The sequence below is a fragment of the Cyprinus carpio genome, chromosome B7 (assembly GCF_018340385.1).
Source record: "Cyprinus carpio isolate SPL01 chromosome B7, ASM1834038v1, whole genome shotgun sequence".
In the NCBI taxonomy this organism is placed as follows: domain Eukaryota; kingdom Metazoa; phylum Chordata; class Actinopteri; order Cypriniformes; family Cyprinidae; genus Cyprinus; species Cyprinus carpio.
Window position 1 is genome coordinate 5,861,578 of NC_056603.1, and position 12,560 is coordinate 5,874,137.

The following is a 12,560-nucleotide window of genomic DNA, read 5'->3' on the forward strand; positions in this document are numbered from 1 at the left end:
TAAATATTGCATTAAACTGCAATATTAAAAAATGCATCACAGAGGTGACTATATTCTTCATTGATAACCCTAAGATGGTTTTGACTGACGTGTGGGAAGTGTGTTATACGAGGTGCTAATAAGAATAGGATTCTTCTACCTAATGTGATATGTTTGAAACGGGGCTCGTGAACTCTTTTTGAGTCTCTGAGACACCCTCCTAGATCCTGTTCTTACTCTAAAATAAAGCATAAAATTTAAACATATGGGTTTGTGCATTTTTTATTTACTAGCGTTCCCTATTCTTTTTCTATCTACTTGATTTCTTTTCATTTATTATTTAAAAAACCTTGCCATACTGGGCTAACTGAGACTTTATCAAAGCACTTAAAGTCAAGTCAAGTTGAACTTTATAGTCACTGAATGGCATCACAGAACGAAATGTCATGTCTCGCAGGACCACGGTGCTACATACTAATCAAACAGAAATATAAACATACAACAACAGAGAACAACAATTACATATGACTGCTGTTTTGTTGATCTTGATAATTACATATGACTGCTGTTTTGTTGATCTTGATTGCTTCTATTGTCCTGATTAAATGTAAATGCAAATGCTGCAATGACTTCTGTGATGAATTCAGGATACATTTATTACAGGAGCGTCCTGAGTCCGGTTTGCCAGAGTTTGCCTCCAACCAGCTTTAACACACTTGCGTGGAAGTTTCTAGAGAATCTGAAGACCTTGTTTAGTTGGTTTAGGTGTGTTTATTTAGGACTGGAGTTAAACTCTGCAGGATTGGACAGCCCCGATGTAACATGAGGGGAATGCTGGAGGACTGAAATCCTCGACTTATGAAACTTTCTTAAGCATTTCTGCAATGTTGACCCAGACGGAGCAAAGCGGGACGAAATATGTTCTCTTGTAAATGTTCAAAACCCAAAAAAATAGGTTTTACATACTTAATGTAGTATTACATATCATACGCCTGTTCTTCAAGTGTGTTGATACAAAGCCAAAAAGAAAAGGCATGATTGTGAGTTAGTTTGAACAAGGCAGATACACATGGACCCACCTGACAGTGTTTATATTTGGATGACTCATAGTAACACGCGTTTGTGTTGTTCAACCATCCATAAATCTAATCTAGGAAAACCAATTTCCAGGTTATGATGTGTTCAGTATGGCAGCTGTTGCTCAAGTTTCAGAGAGATTTCACTGATAACAGACCGGGGGCCCATGACGGCCCACACAAAGGCATTTGCGTCAGGAGGAGTGTCCCGCTTCTCGTTTGCGTCAAACGCGGGGCGGAGCGGCGGAGGCGGCGGCTCTATAAGAAACCGACCGCGTGAGCGACGCTTCAGGAATTTTAAAAGCGCTTATATTCATTCTCGCGTCTCGTTCTTGTGGTTTTGTTTCATTTCTATCTCTTTTATTTGTTTCACTGGTAATTCGTCGCGTACGTTCGTTTCTAACGTTACCACACATCGCTACAAAGTAACATCGACGTTTCCGGTCCATATTCGTGAAGGATCTGATCAGCGATTTTAACCATGTTTCCTGAGAGCAGCACTGGGTAAACAGTGATTATTTTTTCGAATCTAATTTTTTGTCTTTATTTTGTCTTTTGAAAGTGAACTGTATGGCAGAGTTTCTGTTTCGATGGTGATGTAACAGTGGCTTGGTAACGTTACAGGGAGTTCAGTTTGCTGGTTAAAGTCGACCTATAATAATTCATCCGTTCATTCTTTCATTAACTGAGTAAAATTTAATATAACCGAATTTTAGCAGTGACGAGCACGTGGTGATGAGCGGGCGCGCCTGACTTGAACAGTTGCCAGGGAAACGAACGACCGTTACTTTTAAACGAAGGTTTCGGGATTTAAACGCGGGGTTAAGAAAGAACGCTTTGAAGTACGAATATATTGGAGGGAAAATTTTAACTTTGAATTGTTTGTATTGGCATTCTGTTAAAATGTCCAAAATTGAAATATAACAGGCCTATACTGTATAACAGACACAATAATCTTGACACCTTACTCTCTAGATATGTTTAATAAGCCAATAATATTGGTCAACCATTAACTTCCTACGAATAAATACCATTTATTCCATACTGTCTTTGGAAAAGTGCTTTTTGAACATCGGCTTGCTATTTTGATTACAGTAATTGTTTTGCCAATTGATTGTATTGGAATAAAATTGTAAATCTAAATTGATTTTTATGTTCATTTTTAGTGCAAATGTCACAGTACTAATCCTAAATATGCTCTGTCACATTAAGTTTATTTTAGTAGTCACCCGATGAGATTACCGCAGGGATGTGCCTCAACTGGCTCATGTTTCAAATTTGCCAGGATATTTTTATTTGGGATCTGCAGGCCTAGTAGGCATTCAAATGTTACAGTATTCAACATATTAGTTATATTGTTATATAATATGTAGTTATGTAATACATTTGAAAATGCTATTGTATGTATCTCAGTTGTGTAAGTGTATTGTATAAAAGTGTAATGCGACTGTGTGAGACATTCAAGTGTGTCAGATGTGGCTTCTGGATGGGAACCGTGCATGTGCGTGTGTTGTGAATTCAGTGAGCTGGAAACACATTCTGTTACAGTCATGTGTGGGTGGGGCCTCATGAACTCATTTTTTCCATTTCTCTCTTCGCAGGTACAGCTATGAGGATTGCCAGGCCACCGCTGACTGGCTTCTGTCCCAGACGGCAGTGCGTCCTCTGGTGGGCATCGTGTGCGGTTCGGGTTTGGGTGGACTGGCTGATGCCTTGAAAGACCAGGTGGCCTTCAACTACAGGGACATCCCCAACTTCCCTCAAAGTACAGGTGTGGTTTACTGTATAATTTAGAATATTGTGTATCTTATCTTGTACAAACCGTTACTGAATCTGTGCACGTCTTTCTCTTCTGCAGTGCACGGTCATGCTGGACGGCTGGTGTTTGGCACTTTGAAGGGCAGACCTTGTGTTTGCATGCAGGGACGGTTTCATCTCTATGAGGGATATCCCATCCAAAAGGTACGAGCACCCTATAATACACACATTCTGGCTCGTCAGAGTCCAAAACATGTAAACAATACAGCTTTTTGTCAGCCTGACCGTTAAATTGAGAGGTAGTCGTGGCTATATTGTTGGATTACAGATCCAAACAGTCCTGGGTGCTGATCCAAGGCTCTGGGTTTAAGAAGGGTTCACTACTGTATATTTAAATATCACTGAAATTGCAAGTTGCACAAACTTGAAGGACTCCGACCTAAAGATCCTTCTTTACCAGGAACTAACTATATTTGGTCCACACATGACCTTATTGAAAACTGAATTAGTTGTAACTGGTTGTGTTGTGTGCCTGATTGAAGCGTAAACCCTGTGGAATGCAAAGACCAGATCACAGGTTATTTTTGCGCTAGTTTAAAACTTACTGATAATATGTCCAAGGTGCAACAAGCTGTCCATTTGATGCTTGATCAACAGTTAAAAAACAGCACAAATGTGACCCTGGATCACAAAACCACACATAAGGGTCTTTATTTATTTATTTATTTTTGTATAAAAATTTGAATAAATAAACTTTCCATTGATGTATGGTTTGTAAGGATAAGATAATATTTGGCTGAGATACAACTATTTGAGAATCTGGGGTTGCATAAAAAATCAAAATATTGAGAAAATCACCTTTAAAGTTGTCCAAATGTAGTCTTTAGCGACGCATATTACCAATCAAAAATTAAGTTTTTATATATTTATGGTAAGAGACTTACAAAATATCTTCCTCCATCCTACTAATTCTTGGCATAAAAGAAAAATGTATAATTTTGACCCATACAATGTATTGTTGTCTATTGCTACAAAGATACCCGTGCTACTTATGACTGCTCTTGTGCTCCAGGGTCACAAATGGAACACAACTGGTACAAACTGCAACTGATGTGAGGATCACAGCATCTCAAACTAAGATTATTGTTCCGTTATAGATTACGATGCCTATGCGGATCTTTAAACTGCTGGGTGTGGAGACCGTGATTCTCACCAACGCCGCTGGCGGTCTGAACCAGGACTATAAAGTAGGAGACATCATGATCATCAAAGATCATCTCAACATGCCTGGATTTGCTGGGAACAACCCTCTGGCTGGACCGAATGAAGAAAGGCATGTTTATATGTGTTTATTTAGTTCCTTGAATCAGTACAATTATGTCACGGATCTGTTTTGACATGCAGAGATTCCACACGTGCTCCTGTAGATACTGTTCACTAGATAAGCCTTACTTTACATTTTTAGGTTTGGCGTTCGTTTCCCCTGCATGTCTGACGCATACGATCGAGAGCTTCAGCAGCTGGCGGTCGATGTGGGTTCGGAGCTCGGTTTCAGTGACTTCCTGCGAGAGGGCGTGTACTGTGTTCTAGGCGGACCGTCGTTCGAGACGATCGCAGAGTGCCGCATGCTGCACAAACTGGGAGCTGATGCTGTCGGTAAGAGTCTCGTCCGCTGTAAAGCCTCTTTTAACCAATCGGAACATACTATTGTAGATTTGATATAAAATAATATGTGCTCCTGTAGCATTGCGTTAACAAGCGCAAGGTTGGGGGTTCGATTCCCCGGGAACACATGATAGGTAAAAATTGATAGCCTGAATGCACTGTAAGTCGCTTTGGATAAAAGCGTCTGCTAAATGCATAAATGTAAATGTAAATATAATAGAGTATCATGCAGTTCTCTGATAGGCTGAAAAGAGTAATCGAACTGACAACAGTTAGTATTCCTGTAGGTCATGGGTTCAGTTGCCAGGGAATGCCTGAACTAATGAAATGCAATACAAGCCTCTTTATATAAAAGCATCTGCCAGATGCATAAATGTAAATACAATTGAACTGTATGCAAATGAACAGTGATGCTGTAACAAAGCAGCTGGAAGGTATTCATTTTCAATCTTTTGCAAGGCAACTTAGGACACTTTTCAACTTAAAACAGGACATTTTTATGGGTTTTAGCCATTCAGTTACACAAAAATGGTGTTTTGGGGGACTGAGAATGCAATCTTTTGAAAACGGGTTTCAAAGTACAAAGTTACAATAGCAGAATCTTTTCTGAAAATTTTGGTAAATGGTGACGTCATGTGCATGTGCTATTGGCCTGGCATGCATAATACAGCACTATTAATTGTTTTGTGAACTAGTTTAATAAGCAGACTTCATGTGTTTTAGGCATGAGTACGGTTCACGAGGTGATCGTGGCACGGCACTGTGGGATGCGCGTCTTTGCTCTGTCTTTGATAACTAATAAGGCAGTGATGGACTACGACAGCGAGGAAAAGGCCAATCACGAGGAGGTTCTGCAGACGGGCAAACAGAGGGCGGAGCAGCTGGAGAGGCTGGTGTCCACCATAATCACCCGGCTAGAACACAACAACAATTTTGCTTAAGACCGTTCTCAGATCAGTCACAGACCAAAGAACACTGATTCATCTGTCCTACAAACATGGTTATGGTTGCAAAAACTGTCAAACAGGTCAATTCAACTTAACTTGGCTAACTTATTTATACTTTCTGAATCTTTTTAAACCTTTCATTTTTGGTCTGTGATATTTTGCCCTTATGTATATAAATCCGGTCAACAGCAAAGTGCTTATTTTATTTTTATTTTTTTCTTTAAAAAGAAAAAATACAAATAATTTTTACATTCCTCTGAATGCTAAAACTAATGTTTCTTATTTCTAAGTTAACGTTTGCCATTTGTTACTATGTCTTAATTTAAAAGTTGAATCCTCTGTAAAACTTTGATTGCTTTGTAGTATTTGTCAGTAGATGTACAGTAAATGTCTATCTTGTGTTTTTAAACCGTTATTAGTAAAACTGGCTATTTATTATGCATGTCTCCCTTTCGTCTATGGTGGAAAAGTGAGTTTTGTGTACAATTTTAATATTACACATTACACAAAAAACATCTTAAATGCTGGTAGTATTTCTATGGAGCCATGGTGATGGGAAAATATTGAGATGGGAGAAAAAAATATTTGAATGCTTTGTCTCGTTGCCAAAACCTAAGATGGAAATAATATCGCTTAGGAGGAAAAATGTCAGTGCTTTTTGTGAGTGAATGCAAAGTTTCTCAGGGGAATGCAATATTTTTGAGAGTAAATGCAAAGCATTGAAATGTTTTTGGGGTTTTCATTCCCCCTCCCATCAAATATGTTTTTCCAACGCTCTGTCCACTTGTGGGCTTTGTATTTTTCATACACAAAAATAAAAACTATATTTTATTTATTTTTTTGCATTACATTTTCATGGCAATTAAGTTTTTACATTTTAAATTGCATTTCTACTTCAGTTTGGTTTTGAGACATTTTATTTGCATATTAATGTTCAAATCTGCAAAAGAAGAGTTTATTTGCAAAAACATACTTTTTTTTTTTTTTTTGTTTGTGTTTTAACTTACCATGCTGTATTATTATTATTTTTTTTTTTTTGTTATTTTTACTTAATTAAAATAACCCAACTGCAGTTTAATCGGAATGCACAATGAAAAAACATGATTTTTGAAAATTATTTGTTTTTGCAAATGAACTCTTATTTCATTGTAAAATTTGACCCAGGAGTTTCTTCGGGATATTCACTCTAATAATATCCAATAATTAGGCATGAAACATCTTGCAGATGTTCTAAGAAAAGTCTCAAATATTTGGTCACAGTTAGGTTTTTTCAAGTAAGGCACAAATGGAATGACTGCTCAGTTAGTTCTCTTCCACATTAGAGTTTGCAGAACTTTTTGTCCCAGACTGGCAAACCTTCAAGTGATAGTTAAGATGACTGCTTTGAGAGAAACACTTGTCGCAGTTTCCGCAGCGGTGTGGTTTCTCTCCCGTATGAACCCGTCTGTGTTTCGCTAGCGAGCTGGCCTGAGTAAACTGCTTACTGCAGACGTTACAAGCGTAACTCTTCTGCCCCGTATGAGTGAGCTGGTGCGTCTTCAGAGATCCTTTGAGGGCAAAAGTCTTCCCGCATACGTCGCAACTAAAGGGTTTGTCTCCGGAATGCGTCAGTAGATGAGTCTTGAGATGCGTTCCTCGCCGAAAGCCCTTCCCACAAAGCTCACAGCAGAAAGCTTTGACTCCCGTGTGGAGCTGCTTGTGGGATTTGAAGGTGTTGGCGTGTACGAAGGTTTTTCCACAGTCTTCGCATCTGAAGGGCTGTTCGCGTGTGAAGCCTTTCGTGTGCCTTGAGGTTGCCCTTTTGGGCAAAGCTCTTCCCACAGTGTGCACAGGTATGGCTTTTCTCCAGTGTGAACTCGCTGGTGGTAGTCCAAGTAAGACTTGGTGAGAAACTTGGAACCACATTGCAAGCATACAAAGGTCTTCTCGCCAGCATGCGTTCGCTCGTGAGCTCTGAGGACGCTTATCAAGGCGAAGCTCTTCCCACATGTGGCGCAGGAGAACGGTCTCTGGTCATCGTGACTCATCATGTGATTCCTCAAGTGGTTGGGCAAGCGAAACAACTTGTCGCAGAGCGTGCATTTGTGAGGTTTTTCCACCTTGTGTTCTCTGCGGTGGATTTGGAGGAGGCGTCTGGAGCCGAAACGCTCTCCGCACTCTTGGCAAGCGTGAGGCGTTTCTCCGCTGTGGAGCTTCTGCTCGTGTCTTCTCAGGTTGTTGAGGTGGGTGAAGGTCTTTCCGCAGATTTTGCATATGTTCTGCTCATCGCTTGCATTGGGTTGCACTTCTTCAGCGGCGTCTATTGGGACGTCCAATCCTGTCTCGATAATGTCGGGTGCATCCAGTGTGTTTAACTGTACTGAAATGTCATTTGAGTTTGGTTCAGTGGTCCACTGCTCTTCTCTCTGATACTCTACAGATTCAGATTCATCTGCATTGGGCTCCATTGATTCTGAAACATGAACAAGGCACGTTTATAGATATGATATTGTATATTTAGGCCTTATATTACCATATTATACCATGTTAATCCAATTGCATTAAACTCAGGGAGTCTGTACCATCTACAGCTTCAGTTTCAGCGGCGTCTGTTGGGACGTCCAATCCCATCTCGATAATGTCAGGTGGAGCCAGTGTGTTTAATTGTACTGAAATGTCATTTGAGTTTGGTTCAGTGGTCCACTGCTCTTCTCTTTGATGCTCTACAGATTCAGATTCATCTGCATTGGGCTCCATTGTATCTGTAACATGAACAAGGCATGTTTATACATATGATATTGTATATTTAGGCCTTACATTACCATATTATACAATGTTAATCCAAATGCATTAATGTCAGGGAGTCTGTACCATCTACAGCAGCATTTTCAGCGGTGTCTGTTGGGACATCCAATCCCGTCTCGATAATGTCGGGTGCATCCAGTGTGTTTAATTCTACTGAAATGTCATTTGATTCATCCTCAGAGTTTGGTTCAGTGGTCCACTGCTCTTCTCTCTGATGCTCTACAGATTCAGATTCATCTGCATTGGGCTCCATTGTATCTGTAACATGAACAAGGCATGTTTATAGATATGATATTGTATATTTAGGCCTTATATTATCATATTATACCATGTTAATCCAATTGCATTAATGTCAGAGAGTCTGTACCATCTACAGCAGCAGATTGACACTCTACTTGTTCCTCTTCATGGACAAATACTTCTTCAAATCTAAACTCCAGCTCTTCCTAGATGAAGACAGGTTTGTGTTAGTTTGATGTACAACAAATCAAAGCCTTTGTATATTCAAAAACACAACAATTACAGCTGGATGTGGGTTACTTCAACAGTCTGAAGAAGATGTCCACCAGACAGGGTGCAATTCAATCTTTCCTGGATTCCCGACACAACGTCTGAGGTGAAGTCTTGCCGATCTCCTCCTACAACAGTGCATTTTTCTTATTTAATCTATTAAAAATCACAGTAACACGTGATTTAGTTATGAGAAGAACCACCTTTGACATGTTCCTCATCTTTGATATGAGTGTTCAGTGATCTTCCACTCCCAGCAAACTGCTGCTCTACCGTGTGGTTGACTTGATCCGGTCGTGTAAGATCTTTTCTTGATCCACTCGATGCTTTATGAAGGACTCTGCAGATGTGTTCAGCTGTTGAGTTTGCTATTTTCCTGACAGCAGCCGTCAGATTCTTGAGAATCACACAAGAGATAATCAGTCCAGCTGTTTAAGTAAAATTAAACATTTTGCTTACCTGACTGCTGCATACCACAGGTTAGCTTTATTAAGTTTCCACACATGTAATGTTGTTTATTGACGCTCCCACGTTTATTAAGAAAATGACCAGGTTTGAAAATCCATATATTTTGTAATTTATTTAGGTTTTATCTTATCAAGGTCCACTTTTTTTTATCAGAGGTAGTCTGATATTAACCAGCTGCCACCGAAAAAAAGGCTTATTATAAAATAACACATAAAATAAAACATCTAAATCGAAGGATATCCTATATTAGTGTATTATTAGTGTACAGTAGTAAAATATCCATCAACTATCGTATATTTTGACAGTAACTATGATCACCGCGGTCATTTTTAGTGAAAGTAAAATGGTTAACACATTTACAAGCGTTAAAAAGTTAATCATTATACATTTGAACGAACTTACCATTTTAATATCAGTGTCTAGATTTCCATTTCGACGTTCTGACTGAAAAATATCGAGTTGACAGATTTCTGCCACTATAGACGTGACTAAACCGTCCATTATTAAGAGCACTTGTTTCTGGACCGCTGCTCCACACGACATCTTCTATACACACCGGTAAATATCGTTAAAAGTCACAAAACAGGTGAATATATCGCTGGTTTGTTTGTTTAGTCAAAGTCTCGTCGGTTGCTGTGTTGTGACGTGCGCGCGGACTCTGAACAGTCCCCGTCATAATGGATTTCAAAATAAGAGTCACGCGCTAAAAACCTCACGAAAATGTAAAGGCCATCAATTAATCAGCAGGAGGGTTTAAAATGTTTTATTTTTGCAACAAATATAAACATAAACATTCATAAAAAATATAATTAATCAAATATGAATATGAAATAAAAGACGTTGGCACTAAAACTGTTTCTCAATCCTGGCCCCGGAGTCCCCAAACGTCACATTTCTGATGTCTAACAAATCTAACACACATACTTCATCCCATCAGCTCATTAACTCATCCAGCGCTGTGTGAAATCTGATGTATGCAGTGATCAAGCCGTCTGGGAAACATCTGAATGCTAAGAACAGGACATCTCGGTTTACAAAATTCAGTCTTTGTGTGGAATTATGGGTTGTATTTCTTCAGCTGACTCATGAAGCCTGGGTTTGGCTGAATGTAAGGCCTGGCGGTTTTCACAGCGCTGAAGGCTTCGTCAAAGGACATCTTCTCCTGGGACATGAGGAACCCGATGACAACAGAAGCGGAGCGAGAAACACCGGCGTTACAGTGGACCAGCACCACTCCACCCTGAGGAGTACACAGTCAGCCGGTTAAACACACACACACACACACACACACACACACACACACACACACACACACACACACACACACACACCCTGAGGAGCACACAGTCAGCCGGTTAAACACACACTTACACACACACTCAGACACTCAAATACACACACACTCACACACACACTCATACACACACTCATACACACTCATACACACACACACACACACTTACACACACTCCCTGAGGAGTACACAGTCAGCCGGTTAAACACACACACACACACACACACTCACACACACTCACTCACACACACACACACACACACACACACACACACTCACACTCACACACACTCATACACACACACACACACCCTGAGGAGCACAAAGTCAGCCGGTTAAACACACACACACACACTCACACACACTCACTCACACACACACACACACACACACACACACACACACACACACACTCACACACACTCATACACACACACACACACACACCCTGAGGAGCACACAGTCAGCCGGTTAAACACACACACACACACACTCACACACACACACACACACACACACACACACACACACACACACACACACACACACACACACACACACACACACCCTGAGGAGCACACAGTCAGCCGGTTAAACACACACACACTCACACACACACACTCACTCACACACACACACACACACACACACACTCACACACACACACACACACACACACACTCTGAGGAGCACACAGTCAGCCGGTTAAACACACACACACACATACACACCTGCTGACTGGCTTCGTTTATGAACTGGAAACATTCGGGGAAGTATGAGGTGATGTCCGTCTCTGGAAGATCTAACACGGTGACAGTCTTATACATGAAGAGATCAGGAAACACATTCTCAACCCCATACGCCACATTCAGCACGTGAGTCACCTAAAACAACACATTATCACTTTTTAATATTATATAAAATAGCCTGCTTATTTTTATAAATGTTTATAAGAAGTTCAGATAAGTACTGTAAAATAATACAAAAATAGCCTATAGATATGTAATATATATAATATATATATATATATATATATATATATTTTAGATTACCTTTAATTTCTTCAGCGTGTCTATATCATGGGCAGCATCCTGTGATGCTAAAAATCACATAATTAGTTAAATATAACAAGCAGTGTTCATACTCAATGTGTCGGTAAATTTTAAATCCAATTTTTTAAATAATAATTGTTATTATTATTTACTTGTTTGTTTGTTTGGAATTAGCCATAAATAAAAAATCTGGTTTTAAAGTATATATATATATATATAAAATCTTAAAGTTGAAATTTATTATGATTTGACTGTGTTAATAGCTAGAATTTACTGAATTCATCAAGGAAACCTTTCTAATATAATGATAATCATTCATTAAATTGGAATTAGTCTTAATAAACTAACAAACAAACAATCTGGACAATTATTTTTACCTTCAAATCAAATCTGATTTGACTGAAATACAGAATTATGAATTTTCTATCTATCTATTATATTAGTAATAGTAGTGTTGTTGCTGTTGTTATTATTATTAATGGTTACCATGGTAAACTTTTTATTTTTGTTTGTTTGTTTTTTAGTTTGTTCATCTTTGATATGCATCGTTACACAAAATGTACCACACAGTGTCCCCTTTATTTAGTCACTGTTGATATCATAAATACAGTAATCCCCACGGAACCACCGCAGAAGGGTTTGTACCAATATATATTCCAAATATGCATCATACACATAACGCACAGAGCAGGAGGAAGGGTCTGATGATGCCCACTTGCAGGTCGAGGCTCGAGTCCTGCACAAACCCGCACGCCGCGTCCCCCTCGCGCTCCGCGTGGAAGCGATCGCCGCGGCGCGTCTCCACGAATCTCTCGCCCGTCACGGTCGTGACTCTGGTGCTCTGCTTCCTCAGACGCGCCGCGGAGAATCCCTGGATCTCCTGCGGCAGAGAGCTCATCTTGAGCCGCAGATCTCTGTTGATCAAACCGCGGAACTAAAGATAACTGCAGTTAACATAAAGCGCGGAACCGTAAGTTTGTGACACCAGTTCATTTCAAAATAAAAGCCCCTCTTCATGCATTAGCCG

At 39.8% G+C, this 12,560-nt stretch overlaps 3 protein-coding genes across 4 annotated transcripts; 1 reads left to right on the forward strand and 2 right to left on the reverse strand.

The window, feature by feature from the left end:
• The first annotated feature begins 1,305 nt into the window (after nt 1-1,305).
• pnp5a (purine nucleoside phosphorylase 5a) lies at nt 1,306-5,863 on the forward strand. Its single transcript, XM_042726799.1, has 6 exons — nt 1,306-1,559; nt 2,657-2,826; nt 2,914-3,017; nt 3,971-4,146; nt 4,279-4,469; nt 5,202-5,863. Exons 1-6 carry the CDS (start codon nt 1,537-1,539, stop codon nt 5,417-5,419), a joined length of 882 nt encoding a protein of 293 aa, XP_042582733.1. The 5' UTR covers nt 1,306-1,536; the 3' UTR covers nt 5,420-5,863.
• Nucleotides 5,864-6,992: 1,129 nt separating this feature from the next.
• On the reverse strand, nt 6,993-9,855 carry LOC109093096 (zinc finger protein 316-like). Of its 2 annotated transcripts, XM_019106826.2 has the most exons (7): nt 9,590-9,855; nt 8,923-9,115; nt 8,750-8,847; nt 8,577-8,655; nt 8,276-8,467; nt 7,987-8,166; nt 6,993-7,877 (listed from the first exon to the last, which is right to left on the reverse strand). In XM_019106826.2, exons 1-7 carry the CDS (start codon nt 9,728-9,730, stop codon nt 7,033-7,035), a joined length of 1,728 nt encoding a protein of 575 aa, XP_018962371.2. In that variant the 5' UTR covers nt 9,731-9,855; the 3' UTR covers nt 6,993-7,032. The 2 variants fall into 2 exon arrangements, with proteins under 2 accessions (XP_018962371.2, XP_018962373.2); XM_019106828.2 differs by lacking the exon at nt 8,276-8,467.
• Nucleotides 9,856-9,934: 79 nt separating this feature from the next.
• On the reverse strand, nt 9,935-12,492 carry dusp19b (dual specificity phosphatase 19b). The gene is made up of 4 exons (XM_042726805.1): nt 12,218-12,492; nt 11,534-11,580; nt 11,213-11,365; nt 9,935-10,427 (listed from the first exon to the last, which is right to left on the reverse strand). The coding sequence occupies exons 1-4, from the start codon at nt 12,429-12,431 to the stop codon at nt 10,245-10,247; spliced, it is 597 nt and encodes a 198-aa protein (XP_042582739.1). The 5' UTR covers nt 12,432-12,492; the 3' UTR covers nt 9,935-10,244.
• Nucleotides 12,493-12,560: the final 68 nt, after the last annotated feature.